We start from the raw sequence: 18,149 nt of genomic DNA on the forward strand, positions 1-18,149 counted from the left end.
AGATTAATTGCATCTGGATAAGTAGGTTTTCTTTTGAACTTTCCGTAGTGAACTTATGTCAGACATACTAGGTCAATCGGTAGATTTGATATCTTTGAACCGTCAAGCTTTATTGTATACCTAGACAACATAAGTCATAAAATTAACCCTTAACCATATATGGTTCTCAGAGTTGTATTCGTTTTACCCACGAACACCGCCTGGTTTTATGAGTGCATAGAGAATGGGCATTTACTTTCATTCCCCTTGAAGCGGCTTACACTTCACATCCACATAGGTGATTTCTAAATGTGTAGTCCTATAGACACACTATCTGGTCATTTCCTTCCAGACTTAGCAAATCATTAAAAAGCTTTAAGCTTTATTGACTCATAAAAAATCCTTAATGCTTTACCCTATTTTCTGAACATTCTTCATCACAAGAATGGGTTGAGTTATTTGACAATGTTGAACCGTCATTCATAACTTTATTTGATTTATTTGAACTTAGCTCTTAGGATCTCTAGTCTTCTAGGTAGAGTTACCGCCATGATGACTTGTCCTAGGCCTTAACCCCATTCCCTTGGATGTTCTTTCAACCGCCTCTCTAGATAGGCCTTTTATAAGTGGATCCGACATTCTATCTCTTGACTTCACGTAGTCAATCGTGATAAAACCACTAGAGAGTAGTTGTCTAATGGTATTGTGGCTCTGTCGTATGTGACAACATTTTCCGTTATACATAATGCTCCCTGCCCTACCTATTGTTGCTTGACTATCATAATGTATACATATAGGTGCCAAAGGTATGGGCCAAAATGGAATATCTCCTAAGAAATTCTGGAGACATTCAACTTCTTCACCGGCCTTGTCTAAAGCTATGAATTTAGATTTCATCGTAGAACGGGTGGTACACGTTTGTTTGGATGATTTCCAAGACACTGCTCCACCTTTAATTATGAAAACATATATACTCGTGGATTTAACTTCAGATAATCCGGTGATCCAATTTGCGTCACTATATCCCTTAATCACAGAGGGATATTTGTTATAATGCAGAGCATAGTCTAGGGTATGTTTCAGATATGCCAAAACTCATTTCATTACCATCCAATGTATTTGATTGGGATTACTTGTAAACTGAATCAGTTTGCTAATAGCATATGCTATATTTGGTTGCGTACAATTCATGATATATATCAACTTCCCAATACTCTTGCATAGTCCAGTGTTGAGTCACTTTCACCTTTATTTTTTGAAGTGCATAACTTAAATCAATTAGAGTCTTGGCAATCATGAAATCCAAACACTTGAACTTGTCAAGTACCTTTTCAATGTAATGTGACTGTGATAATGCTACACCTTGTGGAGTTTTGTGAATTCTGATTCCTAAGATCATATGAGCAACTCCTAAGTCTTTCATGTCGAATTTGCTAGCTATCATGCGCTTAGTAGAATTTATATTTGCCATATCTTTGCTTATATCAACATGTCATTAACATATAAACAAACAATGACTTCATGACCTGACGTGGTTTTAATGTAAATACATTTGTCAGACTCATTGATTTTAATTTGCCAATATTGTTTGGTCAAATTTAGCATACTATTGTTTGGGTGCTTGTTTAAGTCCATTAAGCGACGTAACAAGTTTTCACACTTTTTTTTCTTTACTAGGAACCATAAAACCCTTACGTTGTTCCATGTAAATTTCTTTCTCCAAATCTCCATTTAAGAAAGTTGTTTTAACATCCGTTTGATGGATTTCAAGACCAAATAAGGTCGCCAGTGCCACTAACATCTTAATAGATGCTATCCTAGTTACTAGCGACTAAATGTCAAAGTAATCAAGGCCTTCCTTTTGTCTATAACCTTTGACAACAAGTATTGCTTTATATTTGTTAATAGTGCCATCAACTTTCATTTTCCTCTTAAAGATCCATTTCGAACCTAAAGGCTTATTTCCTAGAGGAAGATCAACTATTTCCCATGTATGGTTATCCAAAATTGATTGAATCTCACTATTGACTGCCTCTTTCTAAAATGTTGAATCAGAAGATGACATAGCTGCTTTGAAAGTTTGAGGCTCATTTTCAAGCAAGAATGTAACAAAATCTGTTCCAAAGGAAGTAGATGTTCTTTGACTTTTTCTACGTCTTGAATCCTCTTTACTTTGAGTATTTTTCTCTGGTTATTCCTGTGGTCGTTTATATCTTTCACTTGAAAACTCGCATTCAATTTTATATGGATAAATATTTTCAAAGAATTCAACATTATCTAATTCAATTACCGTATTAATATGAACTCCAGGATTATCAGATTTTTGAACCAAAACCGACATGCTATCCACAGTTTTTGGTCCGATTATACCCTCTTGGGTAAAAGTACTTGTACCTTTGCTAAACAGCCCTACACTTTGAAATATCTCAAGCTTGGCTTTCTTCCTTTCCATTTTTCATATGGTGTAGATTGTGTTTTGTTGTGGGGTACTCTGTTGAGTATTCGGTTAGCTGTAAGGATATCTTCCCCCCACAAACTCTGCGATAAGCCAAAACTTGTTAATAAAGCATCCATCATTTCCTTTAATATCAGTTTTTCTTTCCGCAATTCCATTGGATTGAGGTGTATAAGGGGGCAGTAGTTTGATGGATAATTCCATATTCCGAACATATCTCTGCAAAAGGAGATTTGTATTCTCCACCCCTATCGCTTCGAATTATTTTAATCTTTTTATTCAATTGATTCTCCACTTCATTCTTGGATAACTTCAATGTTTCAATTGCTTCATCATTACTATTAAGCAAATAAACATAATAATATCGAGTGCAATCTTCCATAAAAATTATAAAATACTTTTTCCCACCACAAGATGGTGTTGACTTCATATCAGAAATGTCGGTATGAATTAAGTCTAAAGGATTTGAATTCCTTTCAACAGACTTATAAGTATGGTTGACAAACATAGATTCAATACATATTTGATATTTTGATTTATTACATTCGAATTTAGGCAATATTCTAAATTAATTAACTTCTGCTAGGTTTTGTAATTGACATGTCCTAAACGAACATGCCATAAATCATTTGAATCCAATAAATAAGAAGAAGCTGAACTTTTATTAATACTGTCAACAACCATTACATTGAGTTTGAAAAGGCCCTCTATGAGGTAGCCATTTCCAACATACATATAATTTTTGCTTACAACAACATGTTAGATACAAATACCCATTTAAATCTATTCTTAGCAAGTAGAGAAGTTGAAACTAAATTTTTCCTAATAGTAGGAACACGAAAAACGTTGTTGAGCGTTAACACCTTACCGGAAGTCATCATCAGGAATATATTCCTATAACACTCAATCTTGCTATTGCAGTATTTCCCATGGAAGCCTTTTCTTGGGGACCAACAATAGAGTAGGTAGCAAATGCTTCTTTAACAACACAAACATGTCAAATGGCTCCAAAGTCAATCCACCACTCCTTCGAATTTCTAACTAAGTTACATTCCAAAAGCATTGTACATAGATCATCAATGTCATCATTCTTCTTCACTATGTTGGACTGTCCCTTTTTCTGGTCCTTTTCCGGGAGACGACAGTCAGGGGCTTTGTGACTAGCTTTTCCACAATTATAGCAGCTGCCCTTGAATTTTTTCTTGTTCTGCTCATTTGTCTGTCCAAAAGACTTCTTCCTTTTCTTACTTTTTGGAGCAACCTCTTCAAAAATATTCGCTCCCATAATCGTTGAATTTTCATGTGACTTCCTCTCGGTTGTTTTGTTATCTTCCTCAATCTTGAGGCGTATAAGAAGATCTTCCAACTTCAGTTCTTTGCGCTTGTGCTTTAGATAGTTTTTGAAATCTCTCCATGAAGGAGGTAACTTTTCAATCATTGCAGCCATTTGAAATGCTTCATTTACTACCATACCTTCAGCAATAAGGTCATGAAAAATAAGTTGAAGCACTTGAACTTGGGTTCCAACGATTTTGCTATCTATCACTTTATAGTTTAGAAACTTGGCAACCATAAACTTATTGAAGCACGCATCTTCAGTCTTATACTTCCTCTCAAGTGCATCCTAGAATTCTTTCGAATTATTCATAGCACTGTATACATTGTAAAAATAATCCCCCAAAGCACTCAAAATGTAGTCTTTGCAAAGAAAATCTGTCTGTTTCCACGCTTCAACAATCATAAATTTTTCATTGTCTGGCATATCGGCAACAGGCACTGAAGGGTCTTCATTGGAGAATTTCTGCATACCAAGCGTGGTAAGCCAAAAGAATGCCCTCTGCTGCCTTCCTTTGAAGTTAGCTCCAGAAAGTTTCCCGATTTTTCGGTCGGTGACACAGCAGTTCGGCTTGACGAGGCTATTGTCGTTGCCACAACAGTCGCAGAAGGATTTTCATTTTCAATTGCCATTTCTCACTGTCAACAACAAAACATTTCAATTAATGGCAGAAAAATAAAACAACAAACAATACTGTAATTAATAAAAATCAGTACTTTTAATAAACAAAAATCGAAGTTTTTATATATTGTTTCACTAGAATACGATGAAGGTTTTATGTTCTTCAAATCGTTTCTGAATTATGAACTTCAATAATCCGATGAAGTTTTTATATCTTCAAATCAGAAATAGAAAAATTCACTAGGAGTAGAAAACTACAAAGGTTTTAATCTCCAGAAAATAAAATACAGATTAAAGTATAAGTATAATTTCCTTAAGATTGTTATTAATCTGCATTAACTCTAATATTACGAAACAGTAAATTTCCTGTAACAAAAAAAAAACAGAAGTAAAGAAGAAACTGGAAATAATAAGAAAACAGAATCAGAAAATACATGTTGGAATGAAATCGAGCCCATTGAATGCACATTGTGTCCTTAAGGAAATTATTCTCCTAAGTACCCGAAGTGATAGAATATTAAACTCCCAGGATAGAACAATTTGACTCACCAGAGTATCGGTACCTAAAACACTGGTGAACTGCGAACAACTCAATGACTGTAAATTATACTGGATTTTATTTGTGCAGAAGAAGAAGAAGTTTGAAGTTCAGAAAATTTCGTAAGGAAAAATTCCGGGACCAAAGCGAATTTATAGACATTTTCTAGCACTGTTTCTGAAAATTTACAACCTTTCAGAAATAGCCATGGCTGTTGGAACAAGCAGGAATATTTAAAATTATCCGGAAAATGGAACAGATCGATCGCGGGTCGTGCGTGCGGATCCTGGGTTATTTCGGTTTGACTTTTTGAAGCTGAACCGAGCGAGCTAGCGACGACGGCGCGGGGTTTACCTTCTTACCAACACATTTAACACCAAAAGAAGTGCTTTTTTAATATAAAGCACATTCCCTTTCTTTCCACTACCAATGGGGGACATTTGCTCTTTCCAAAACATAAGCGAACAACTCACTTTCCCTTCTCATTTCTTCCCTCCATTTCCTATTCACCAAGCGTGATTACGAGATACTTTATGTATTGGGCTGACCTCTTTTATCATTTTGAAAGCAGCACATATTTAGCATTATTGGGAATATAAACATCAAGAGCCAGCTGAGAAAGAACATTAAGAAAACAGAACTTTGTAATCTGATTAGAGGAATAGGACTACATACTGTTAAGACTGGCTCTTCAGTACTACAAGAATGTCTTCTCTTTTCCTATTCTTGTGCTCAATCCTTATTTCCATGTTCAGAAAATATTTTCATTTTGACTTTTCTGGATTTAACAAAAAAGAAAAATAGAATATTGATGGCTGCTCCAACCTCCAGTAACCAAACCTTTAAAGTGAAAATTGAACTCAAAGACTGCTGTCATATATATCATGACCCACGGTTTACTATTTTCAACACAATTCTGTCTACTGCTCTCCAGTACATGTTCCTCCAATTATCCTTCATCAAATATAAGAACAAGAATAATCCAGAAAGTCCTGTTACATAGCCCAAGAATATAACTACAACAAAAAGGACATTTTCTTGATCATATCTGTTCTCTACAGTTTCATTGATAGAGGGAGCATAGTTACTGCAGTTCATCCCACCAGGAGCACCACATAAGTATTTGTTTCCAATATATGCTGTTCCATCTTGATACAAAGTGTCAAAATGCGGACCGCTTGGAATTCTTCCACTCAAATTGTTATAAGACATGTTGAGATGCTGGAGGAAATCTAACACTGTTAATGTCACTGGAATTTCTCCTGTGAAATGGTTGTAACTGAGATCCAACGACTCGAGGGAACTCATCTCACCAGTAGTCTTTGGAATCAATCCGAAAAGATTATTATGTGAGAGGTTCAGCAATGGAAGTCCACTTAAAAGGCCAAATTTCTCAGGGATTTTACCAGTGAGAGTGTTGCTTGAGACGTCGAATCCAGTGTGGTAGGAATAGACTGACTCAAGCCATTGTGTCTGTCCTTTGGTGACTATTTCTAGCTGAGCACCAGTGAACTTGAGGGAGTAAGCATAACCTAAGATGGTCGCCTCATTTTCTCTTTTCATCATCATTTTCAAGCCATCAAGATTCTCAGGAATGGGGCCAGATAGATTGTTACTGGACAAGCCAATATATTGTAGATTTTCCAACTTCATTAGCTCTTCTGGAATTGATTCATTGAAAGAGTTTGATGCAAGCACGAGAATACGGAGTTGGTGTAAGTCGCCAATGAACTTTGGTATCCTTCCTTCAAATCTGTTGCCTGCCAACTTCAGAATCTCCAAATCTTGAAAGTTTTCGATCACTGCTGGAAAAAATCCTTCAAAGTCATTCCCACTCAAATCCAGATAACGAAGGCTTGTGACGCGTTCAAGTTCTTTTGGAATACTTCCAGTGAGCTTGTTTTGTCCAAGATTAAGGTAAATGAGAGACTTGCAGTTTCCCAGATTACGTCGTATGGTGCCTGACAAGCTATTATTGGAGAGATCAAGAACCTGGAGGACATTAGTTGCTCGGCAAAATGATTCTGGTATTGGACCATGAATTTTGTTCCCTGATAATGATATGGACCTGATACCAGGAACTTTTCCTATCTGTGTTGGAATTAAGCCTACGAAACTGTTAAGTGTCAAATCGATGACATTAACATTCAGGAGCTGAGAAGGGATAGGACCTTGAAGGTTATTTCTGGCTAAATTTACTATTGTTGGGAAACGAGAAGATTTCAGCTGAATCATTGGCGGTATAAATCCCTCGAAGTTATTCATAGACAAAGCTAGTATAGAAAGGGAAGGGAGATTGAACAACCAATATGGTATGGCTCCTGATAGACTGTTGTTAGACAAATTTAAAACCACGAGTTTCGTCAAATTTGAAAAGAATTCTGGGATTCCTCCTCTCATGTTGCAAGATGTGAATTCCAAAATCTTGGGCTGAAAAGTTTGCACAAAGGGTTGATGTTGATCATCAATTTCCAATGACAATCCACTTGTTCCTAAACTAATTTCTTCCAATCTAGACTTTTGGAATAAAGACAATGGCATATTACCATTCAGCCTATCCCTCTGAATATAAAGAGATGAAAGTTTAGGAAGCTGAAGTATGCACAAGGGAAGACGTCCTGTTAGATCGTTCCATTCTAAATTCAGGTACTCGAGGGAGGGGATTCGACAAATTGAAATGGGAATATGCCCTTCTAATCTGTTCTGAAATAGAGATAAGTACTGAAGGCTTCTTAAACTGGACATTGATACAGGAAGTTGGCCGGTAATGTTGTTGTCATTGAGCATCAGTACACTTAATTTCTTAAGTTTTGTGATGGAAGAAGGTATCGACCCTTGGATCGAGCAACCATCAGCTCGGAAAGAGGTTAATGAAGTTGAATTGCTTAACGAAGGAGGAATCGTTCCACCTACCCCTGTGAAACTTATGTCAAGAAATGTCAACTTTGACCATGGGACTGAAAACATTGAAACAAGATTGATGATCATAGCAGGATTGCTAGCAACAGAAAGTCTTTCAAGCTGAGGAAGGTAAGGGATATGACCATGTAAATCGTTGCCACTAAAATCAAGAGTTGAGAGGGTTGTGAGGTTCGATAGCAGATCAGGTATCCAGGATGTTAGAGCGTTAGAACTCATTTCTAGAGTAGAAAGATTAGTAAGATTAAGTAACTCCACTGTTGGAATTCTTCCTGAAATGTTGCAGTTGGACAAATGAAGTGACATGAGATTTGAAAGACTTGATATTGGTTTAGCCCAATGAAATGATTCGGACGCCTTTGATAGATCAACACCTATCAATACAAGATATCTAAGGTCGCGGAGTCCTTCTAACCACCTTAGATTTGGACTAGATATACGACCATAGCTGATAAAAGACGACAGTGAGCCAAAATCTAACCTTAGCGGAAATGTCAAGCTGACAGAAAAAGAAGAAAAATCAGGTACTAAATTAGCACATGAAAGATCAAGAAACCTTAGAGATGTAAGGTTTGAAAATTGTGTGGTGATGGAATCTTGAAACATAGCATTTGAGAGGTTGAGATAAGTCAACTTTGTTAAGTTTGATATCTCAGTAGGTAGTTTAGAGAGCATGAAGTTGTTGAAACTCAGGTCAAGATGTTGCATATGGTTAAGAGTAAAGAGCAATGGAGATATAGTACCTTTAAGGGCAAAATCAAATGTATTGTTAGAATTTGAAACAACTTCCTCATTGACATTGATCATGATTTCATCCGGATTAGGATTCCGGAGATTGACAACTACAACATGACCTGAACTTGAGCATTTGATTCCTTCCCAATTGCAACAGTTTCCGCCTTGCCATGAAGATAACCGATCAGATGGATCAGTTATCATCGATTTGAAGCTCAGTAGAGTTGCTCTTTCAGTTTCATAGAAGCCATAAACGATCGAAAAATGATAAAATAAAGTGGCAAATATAAGGAAAGTTTTGAGGGTCCTCATGGCTTTGAGATGATGAACAATATTATCCCAAGTTGTCAACTGTTTTTATAGCAGTTAAATGCTTATTGTCTAGCTATACCACTTGAACTGAATTACTCACAAGTTTTCTTGTGAAGTAACCAGCATTTGCAAAGTCATCAAAAAATAGTCACTATTTTGCTGAAACGCGGAAAAAGTTTCAGTATAATATGCTGCATTGTGGAGCTCCTGCCTATAAACTTCCAACTGTTGGAACTCCATCACATGGAAAGTTTTAGCATAATATGCTAGATTATGGAGCTCATGCGTATAAAGTTCCAGAATATTATGTTGAAACTCCAATACATTATGAAATTCTAGCACATTATGCTGGAATCTCATTTGTAAAAAATATGAACTCTAGTATATTATGCTGAAATGTTTCCGGATTTTAAGGGTGTTTTTATTCAGATTTTATCTTTACATGAAAAAGTGGCAACATTTTGATTATTTTTGAAACTGTGACTATTTTTAAATTACCTGTTATAAATCTGACTATTTCTAAAAAAATTCCCAAGTTTCTTTGTGTAGGCTTCTACTACGGAATTGAAAAAGATTGCATTTCTATAGTCAATGAATTATTTTAAAATAATCAATATTTTCCAGAAAATTGATTTAATGGAGGAAAAAAAGGACAGTGTGTTTCAAAGGTGTCTTCATTTTTCAATACCAGCAATTTTCAAATTGTTTGAAGAGAAGATGGTTGAATTTGGCAAATTCTATATAAAATCTCTTATATAAGTTTGAAAAATTAACATACCTGCTCGAGAATATATCATTGTATATGCCATTGGTGTGTGAAAACTATCTTTGTTAATTTCCAAACCTTTTACCAATGTGTAAGTTTTACTTCATGTAATATGAATGCAATAACTTTTTCAAGTGAACAAAACGAAAATTGTCTCAATCATTTTATGACTTTGTTACTTCTATACATGAGTTTTTAACTATGTATGTTGTGTTGCGGAAGCCAAATGTATATAGTGTGAATAAGTCACAACTACTATACCAAAAATTATGACAGCCACCAAATAATAAATAAGACAATAAAGCAACAATAAAAGGAACACCAGAATTTACGAGGTTCGGCTAATTTTGCTTACTCCTCGGACACAACAAATATTTTATTCTACTCCAAAATACAAGTGAAATAATACTAAAGAGAGATGATACAAATGCCTTAAGAAGATAAGAAGGCAAATGAGAGGTGTGTTTAAATCCTAAACATTAGGCATTCTTTTATAGGGGAAAAAATCCCCTCCAACTCTTCTCCCAACCGATGTGGGACTTTGGCATTTTGCCAAACTTCAACAAATCTCCACCTTGGCAAAATTTCACATCTTCAATTCTCACTCAATAATAAATTTTGGTTGTGTCTTCATCTTCAATCTTCAGTGTTCAACAATGTTGATCAAATCCAAACAATGTTTGAAACTTGATCGTACTCACCACTTTTGTCAGCATATCAGCAGGATTCTCTGTAGTATGAATTTTCTTCATCGTGACTCCACCTTCTTCTATGATTTCTCGTACAAAATGATACCGAACATCAATGTGCTTTGTCCTTGCATGATAAACTTGGTTCTTCGCTAATTGAATAACACTTTGACTATCACAAAAAATTGTGATACATTTTTGTTCAACACCAAGCTCCTTTAGCAATCCTTGAAGCCAAATTGCCTACTTCACAGCCTCTGTAATATCCATATACTCTGCCTCTGTTGTAGACAAAGCAACTATTGACTGCAAAGTAGACTTCCAACTAACTGGTGCCTTTGCAAAAGTAAACACATAACCAGTAGTTGATCTTCGTTTGTCTAGATCACCCCCAAAATCTGAATCACAATATCCAACTACAGACTAATTGTCTTCCTGCTCAAAAACTAACCCAACATCTACAGTATTATGAATATACCGTAGAATCCACTTCACAGCTTGCCAATGCTCCTTTCCTGGATTATGCATATATTTGCTAATAACTCCAACATCTTGTGAAATGTCAGGTCTCGTACAGACTATTGCATACATCAAGCTACCAACAGCATTTGCGTATGGTACCTTTGACATATACTCTCGTTCAGCTTCATCCTTTGACGACATAGTAGTACTCAGCTTAAAATGGGGAGCAAGTGGAGTACTAACTCGCTTAGTCTTGTCAGCTATGCCAAAACGTTGTAGTACTCTCTTCAAATATCCTTTCTGAGATAAACAGAGTTTCTTTGAACGTCTATCTCTTATTATCCATGCCAAGAATTTTCTTTGCCTCACCCAGATCCTTCATCTCGAACTCCTTCTTCAGTTGAATCTTTAACTTATCAATTTCTTCCGAATTCTTGGAAGCTATCAACATATCATCAACATATAGGAGAAGATATACAAAGGAACCATCTTTAAGCGTGCGCAAATACACACAATGATCGTATTTGCTTCTCTTGTACCCTTGCTGCAACATAAACTCGTCAAATCGCTTGTACCATTGTCTAGAAGATTGTTTCAATCCGTACAACGATTTTTCAAGTTTGCATACCATATTTTATTTTCCAGCAACTTTGAATCCTTCTGGCTAAGTCATGTAGATTTCCTCCTCCAAGTTTCCATGTAAAAATGCAGTTTTTACATCCATCTGAACTAGTTCCAAATCCAATTGTGCTACCAAAGCCAACATAATTCTAATGGAGGAATGTTTTACAACTGGAGAAAATACTTCATTGTAATCAATTCCCTCCTTTTGAGCATATCCTTTGGCCACCAATCTTGCTTTGTAGCGAACATCTACTTGGTTAGGAAATCCTTCCTTCTTTGCAAATACCCATTTGCACCCAATTGCTTTCTTTCCCTTCGGGAGATTGGCCAATCTCCATGTATGATTCTGATGAAGGGACTGTATTTCATCATTCATGGCAATCCTCCACTTATCTTCTTCTGAACTTTGGACAGCGTCTTTATAAGTAGTAGGAACATCATCAGCTACAATTGAGGTTGCACAAGCAACCGTCTCTATGAGACGAACAGGTTTCGTTATTGTTCTTTTTGGCCTGCTGGTTGCTATTGATTCAAGTTGTTGTTGAGATTCCTGAGTTGGAATCTCCTCTACTGGCTCTCCTTCCAGAGGGTAATCTTCATTTGTTTCCTCCTCTGCTTCTTGTGTAGGAAAAATAAATTTTCCCTCAAACTCCACCTGCTTAGAAGCACCTTCATTTTGTTTGGTATCTTCTGTTACCTTATTTACCATAGCAAATTCATCAAAGGTAACATCTCTGCTGAATATTACTTTCTTTGTCATAGGACACCATAAGCGATATCCTTTGACTCCAGAAGTAATTCCCATAAAAATAGCCTTCTTTGCCCTTGGATCCAATTTTGACTCCGTCACATGATAATATGCAGTTGAGCCAAACACGTGCAAAGAGTTATAATCTACAGCAGGTTTTCCGTACCATTTTTCAAATGGTGTTTTGCCATCAATAGCAGCAGATGGTAGACGATTAATGAGGTGACATGCATATGTAATTGCCTCAGCCCAAAATTCTTTGCCCAAGCCAGCATTGGACAACATACACCGTACCTTCTCCGGCAAGGTCCGGTTCATATGTTCTGCCACTCCATTCTGTTGTGGTGTATGTCTAACAGTGAAGTGTCGGACAATGCCATCATTTTCACAGACCTTATTGAAATGATCATTTTTGTATTCACCTCCATTGTCTGTGCGAATACACTTGATCCTCCTGCCTGTTTGATTCTCCACCATCGTCTTCCATTTGAGAAAAATTCCCAACACTTCATCTTTGCTTTTCATTGTATACACCCACACTCTTCTGGAAATATCATCAACAAAGGTTACAAAATAGTGCTTCCCACCCAATGAAGGTATTTTGGAAGGACCCCAAATATCAGAGTGTACATAATCCAAAATGCTTTTAGTATTATGGATCGCTATACCAAATTTAACCCTTGTCTGTTTCCCTTTAACACAATGTTCGCAAAACTCCAAGTTGCAAGCCTTGACTCCCTTTAACAATCCTTGATCTAATAGAGTTTTCAAGGATTTTCCTCCAGCATGTCCTAAGCGCATGTGCCATAGCCTGGTTGCTTCTGTTTCTTTGTCGTCACTGGATATCACTTTCGTTGTCCCAATAACTGTACTTCCACAATAGCGGTACATATTATTATTCTTCCGATTAGCCTTCATTACCACTAGTGCACCTGAGCATATTCTCATCACTCCATTTTCTGCAATGATTTTGAACCCTTTTGATTCTAGGGCTCCCACAGAGATGAGATTCTTCTTCAAATCCGGTACATATCGAACATCTGTTAATGTTCTGATCATTCCATCATGGTTCCTTAATCGTATTGAACCAATGCCATATGAGGTAAGAGGGCTGTTATCCGCTGTGTGGACGACTCCATATTCTCCTTCTTGAAATTCCACGAACCAGTCCCTGTTGGGACACATATGATAGCTACAAGCCGAGTCCATCAACCATATGTCTGATGATGTTGATGACTCTGTTGTAACTAATGAGAAGTCTGAATCATCACAATCAGCTACATTTGAATCCATAATGGCCTTTCCATTATTATATTTGGCCTTATTCTTCAACTTCGGACAGTCTTTCTTCCAGTGCCCTTTTTCTCGACAAAAGGCACATTCATCTTTGCTGGGTCTGGATCTTGACTTGGATCTTCCCTTCTTTGTCCTCGTTTGATTTTGAGGACGACCCCTCACAAATAGTGCTTCTCCTTCTCCGCCCTTCTGTTTTTCTCGCTTTCTTTGTTCATAGCTGTACAAAGCCGAACAAACTTCTCTGAGAGAAACTTCGTCATTTCCATGGAGTAGAGTAGTTTCAAGGTGCTCGTACTCATCAGGAAGTGACGCCAACAACATCAAGGCCAAGTCACCATCATCATAAGTTGTATCCATATTTTGCAAATCTGTGACCAACTTATTGAAACTGGTGATATGTTCATTCATCGTGGTACCAGGAACATAGGTGAAGTGAAACAGTCTCTTCTTCATGTACAATTTATTTTGACTGTTTTTCTTCAAAAATTTATCCTCCAGTGCTTTCCATAATTTACTTGCAGAAGTTTCCTTTGTGTATGGATATTTCTGCTCTCTAGCAAGGTAGGATCGAATGGTACCGCAAGCAACACGGTTGATAATTCTCCAATCTTCTTCTCCAATAACATCTGGTTTCTTTTCTTCAATGGCCAGATCTAGCCCTTGTTGAAAAAGGACATCTAGAACCTCGCCTTGCCACATCCCAAAATGTCCGGACCCGTCAAAAATTTCTACCGCAAATTTCGCATTTGACACAATTCTTGTCATAAGCGAAGATGCCAACGATGACGTATTATTGACACTTGATGTAGATTCTTCTTGTTTATTGTCTCCCATTTTGACACAAATATTATTTAATAGCTGACGACACAAATCAAGATTATTTTCTTTCTGGTGTGGAAGATCAGACTAAGCTGCAACCACAGAGCATACTAAGACAGAATCTTGACACAGTTACCAAGATAAATCTTTTCTGATGTGGAAGATCAGACTATGCTGCAACCACAGAGCATACTTAGACAGTACCTTGGCTCTGATACCAATTGTTGCAGAAGCCAAATGTATATAGTGTGAATAAGTCACAACTACTATACCAAAAATTATGAGAGCCACCAAATAATAAATAAGACAATAAAGCAACAATAAAAGGAACACCAGAATTTACGAGGTTCGGCTAATTTTACCTACTCCTCGGACACAACCAATATTTTATTCCACTCCAAAATACAAGTGAAAAAATACTAAAGAGAGAAGATACAAATGCCTTAAGAAGATAAGAAGGCAAATGAGAGGTGTGTTTAAATCCTAAACATTAGGTCTTCTTTTATAGGGGAAAAAATCCCCCAACCCTTCTCCCAACCGATGTGGGACTTTGGCATTTTGCCAAACTTCAACATGTTGTTGGTATGTAGGCATCAAATTAAACTATATGCGCCGTTTGGTTGTATCTTCTGTTTCCTGCAAAAGTTGTGCAGGAATTTATGTATTATGACATGGATTTAATAAGATAAAAAATTAGCAAAAAAGCCGATACACTCTAGATTTATTTTTTCTTTTTCCTTAAAAATATCCAACAAAAATAATTTATACTTTAAAATCCTTGCACTACTAATTACATTGTAGTTCTAGAATGTTTAATCCCCACATTATAATTCTTGCATTATTAGTCCCCGTTACAATCTGTGCATTATTATATTATAATCCTTGTATTACTAAACCATTCATAATTTGTCATCAATCAAACGACTCGTAAAGTTTAAATACATCTTTGATGTATCCTCATTAACTAAAAGTATCCTTAACGTTTTTAAAGTAGCTCTTTTGTTTCATTTGTACTTTAAGCGAGTTTTTTTTAACAGAAGGGACGACGCGAACGCAAGCCCGTACTGTCACAAATTATGATGTAGGCTCAACTACTTGAACCTACCTTAGGCGGGCATCCCTCCAAAGTGCAATGGAGGTCACTAACCTATGCCATGGTCTAGGGTTGTGTGATGATTCAGATTAAACTGAAAAATTAACCAAAACCAAATCAAATTTTAATTTGGATGGTTTTTATTTTTTTTGGTTTCGGATTTTACATACTTTTGACCTCGGTTTTGATATTTACTAACAAATTTTCACTAATCGAAAACCTGTTAAATCCAGTCTTGTAAAAAAAGAAAAATCTTTATATGTAAATCAATAAAATCTACTTAGGTTTACAAAACCCTAGATAAGATTTAAAGAGCAACGAAAGTAGGAGATGCTGCAAGCGAGAGGGATCACCAGTTGTTGTCTATCTCCACGGTTTGGAAAAATGTGTCTGGAATTGTGGTTTGGCGTCGTGTTTAAGATGACCACGAAAAATGATGACAAAAAAACAGGTGAAAGAGAGTTTTGAACCCATTGCGATGCTCCGTCGAACAAGACTTATGGATAAAGAGGAAGGTGGATCGTTATTGGTGACAAAGACATCTAGGGAAAAATATAAAATTGGTTAGTCGGGTAAGTAGATATGTGATTGTTTATCCTCCCAAGATTTTACATATTTTAGCATGTAAATATTTAGTTTAAGCCTAAATATAGTTATATCAACTAATTTTGACTCTTTTACTTTATTTCGTCACAAAAATAAAAATTCCAAAAATATTTTTATTTTTATGTACCTTTCATAAAGCTAAAAAAAATATACAAAAATAGTACCTTATTTTTATTTTAATATGATGGTTGAAAATACAAAAAAAAAAAGATTTGTTTTAACGGTCAGTCTTATTTTAATAACTATTTTGCTTAAGTAAGATTAATTAGTAAATGATGTCGTATTTTTAGTCTCGTTCACCAAGAAAAAATAAATTTGAGTTCAAACAACCTATTTTTAGACCTAATTTTCGGACATAGCCCATAATAACCCCTTAAAACCCTAAACTTAGACTATAAAAAGATCCCTAGACCTAGTTAGACATTAGACCTAGACTGGATATCCGCCATTTTCATTAGACGCCCCCCCTCCCCCAAGAACTTCATCTTCCTGAGCATATCAAACACAGCGTTTTGGACCTCTCTTCCGAAAAAAAAAACAAAAGCAGACCACACCACATCTTCTCGTTTACCTTCTCAACCATGGACATAAGAAAAAGGAACCCTCATCTCTAGAGCTCCATCGTCACCCTCACCAAGAGAACCCTAGCGAAAAACCTTCAACATCCCTAAATCTCTCCTCCCAAAACGACCGGCCACCACAACGAACCAGCTTCACCTCTGCAAAAAGACCATTTTCGTCACCTTGAAAGCTTCCAAATGTTGGGATAAATAAATAATCCCGCCCAGGAATAATATCCACAACAAATAATAATAACACAACAGAGTAATAATGACACCAAATATTTTAGCGGGATAAAATACAATATCCGAGTGTAGCAATATTACCACTATAATATTACAACTCAGTAGTGTCAAGAGACTACTACAACTTTGAAAGAAATAATACTCTTTATATAAAACACCTCACTACAATATTACTACCACTCACTAGTTATCTCACAGACAACAATTTATGGATTACTCTCTCTAACTTCTATTGTTTCTCTCTTATTTTGGTGTGTCTTAACTGAGAGGGAATCATCTTTATTTATAGGCAAATTTGCCAACCACTTAGTAACACAAATTTGACTTATTGCATTGCAAATTGCAAATTGAAATCTTCAGCCGCCCATATGCATTCAAGCAGCCTATTTTGTCCAATTTTTTCAATCTTCTTCTTTTGGTTGGTGAGGTGTGGACCTCACAAATCTCTCCCTTAATTTTGATTTTTCTTCTTTAGTCCAAGTCTTGTTCTCAATCTCTGAAAATCTTCAAACTTGAGAGGCTTTGTGAAGATATCTGCAAATTGATCATGAGACTTCACATATTTGAGCTCGACTTCCTTCTTCTCAATGCATTTTATGATGAAGTGATACCTTGTATCTATATGCTTGCTTCGATCATGATACACTGGATTCTTTGAAAGTGCCTGTGCTGATTTGTTATCAATACAAATCTCTGTAGCTTCCATTTGTGGCAAATTGATCTCCTTCAATAATCTCCTTAGCGAAAAAGCATGACAGGTACATGATGTTGCTGCTATATATTCGGCTTCACAAGTCGAGAGAGTAACAATGGACCGTTTCTTTGAACTCCAAGAAATAACAGAATCACCCAAGAAAAATACAAAATCAGTTGTACTTTTTCTATCATCAATATCTCCTGCATAATCACTATCACAAAATCCCATAAGACTGAAATCACTAGAAGAAGAATAAAGTAGCCCAAAGTCAATCGTACCTTTTAGGTAGCGAAGAATTCTTCTAGTGACCTTCAAGTGAGTAGAGGTAGGAGCCTCCATGAGCCGGCTAACTACTCCAACTACAAAGAGTATATCTGGCATGGTACAAGTCAAGTACCTCAAACTTCCCACAAGACTTTTGAAGAATGTGGGATCCACTTTTTCTCCTTCATCAAACTTGGACAATTGTGTCCCACTTTCCATCAGTGTGTTCACGGGGTTGCAATCGAGCATGTTGAACTTCTTCAATATCTCCTTTGTATAACTTTCTTGAGAGATAAAAATTCCATCCTCCATCTGTTTCACTTCTAGGCCCAAGTAGTATGACATGAGCCCTACATCTGTCATCTCAAACTCATGGGACATATC

General features: G+C 36.4%; 1 protein-coding gene and 1 pseudogene across 1 annotated transcript; both read right to left on the reverse strand.

Annotated features, from left to right (window-relative positions):
- Positions 1–5,811: 5,811 nt before the first annotated feature.
- LOC104210992 (receptor-like protein EIX2) lies at positions 5,812–8,787 on the reverse strand. Its single transcript, XM_009759978.2, has one exon. It carries the CDS (start codon positions 8,785–8,787, stop codon positions 5,812–5,814), a length of 2,976 nt encoding a protein of 991 aa, XP_009758280.1.
- A 6,548-nt stretch (positions 8,788–15,335) lies between these two features.
- On the reverse strand, positions 15,336–15,517 carry LOC138869906 (U1 spliceosomal RNA; annotated as a pseudogene).
- Between the last annotated feature and the right edge of the window lie 2,632 nt (positions 15,518–18,149).

The sequence above is a fragment of the Nicotiana sylvestris genome, chromosome 5 (genome assembly GCF_000393655.2).
Source record: "Nicotiana sylvestris chromosome 5, ASM39365v2, whole genome shotgun sequence".
Classification (NCBI taxonomy): domain Eukaryota; kingdom Viridiplantae; phylum Streptophyta; class Magnoliopsida; order Solanales; family Solanaceae; genus Nicotiana; species Nicotiana sylvestris.

What these genes read in the sequence shown, in the direction of transcription:
- LOC104210992 (XM_009759978.2), bottom strand. Translation starts at nt 8,787, where the DNA reads ATGATAACTGATCCATCTGATCGGTTATCTTCATGGCAAGGCGGAAAC.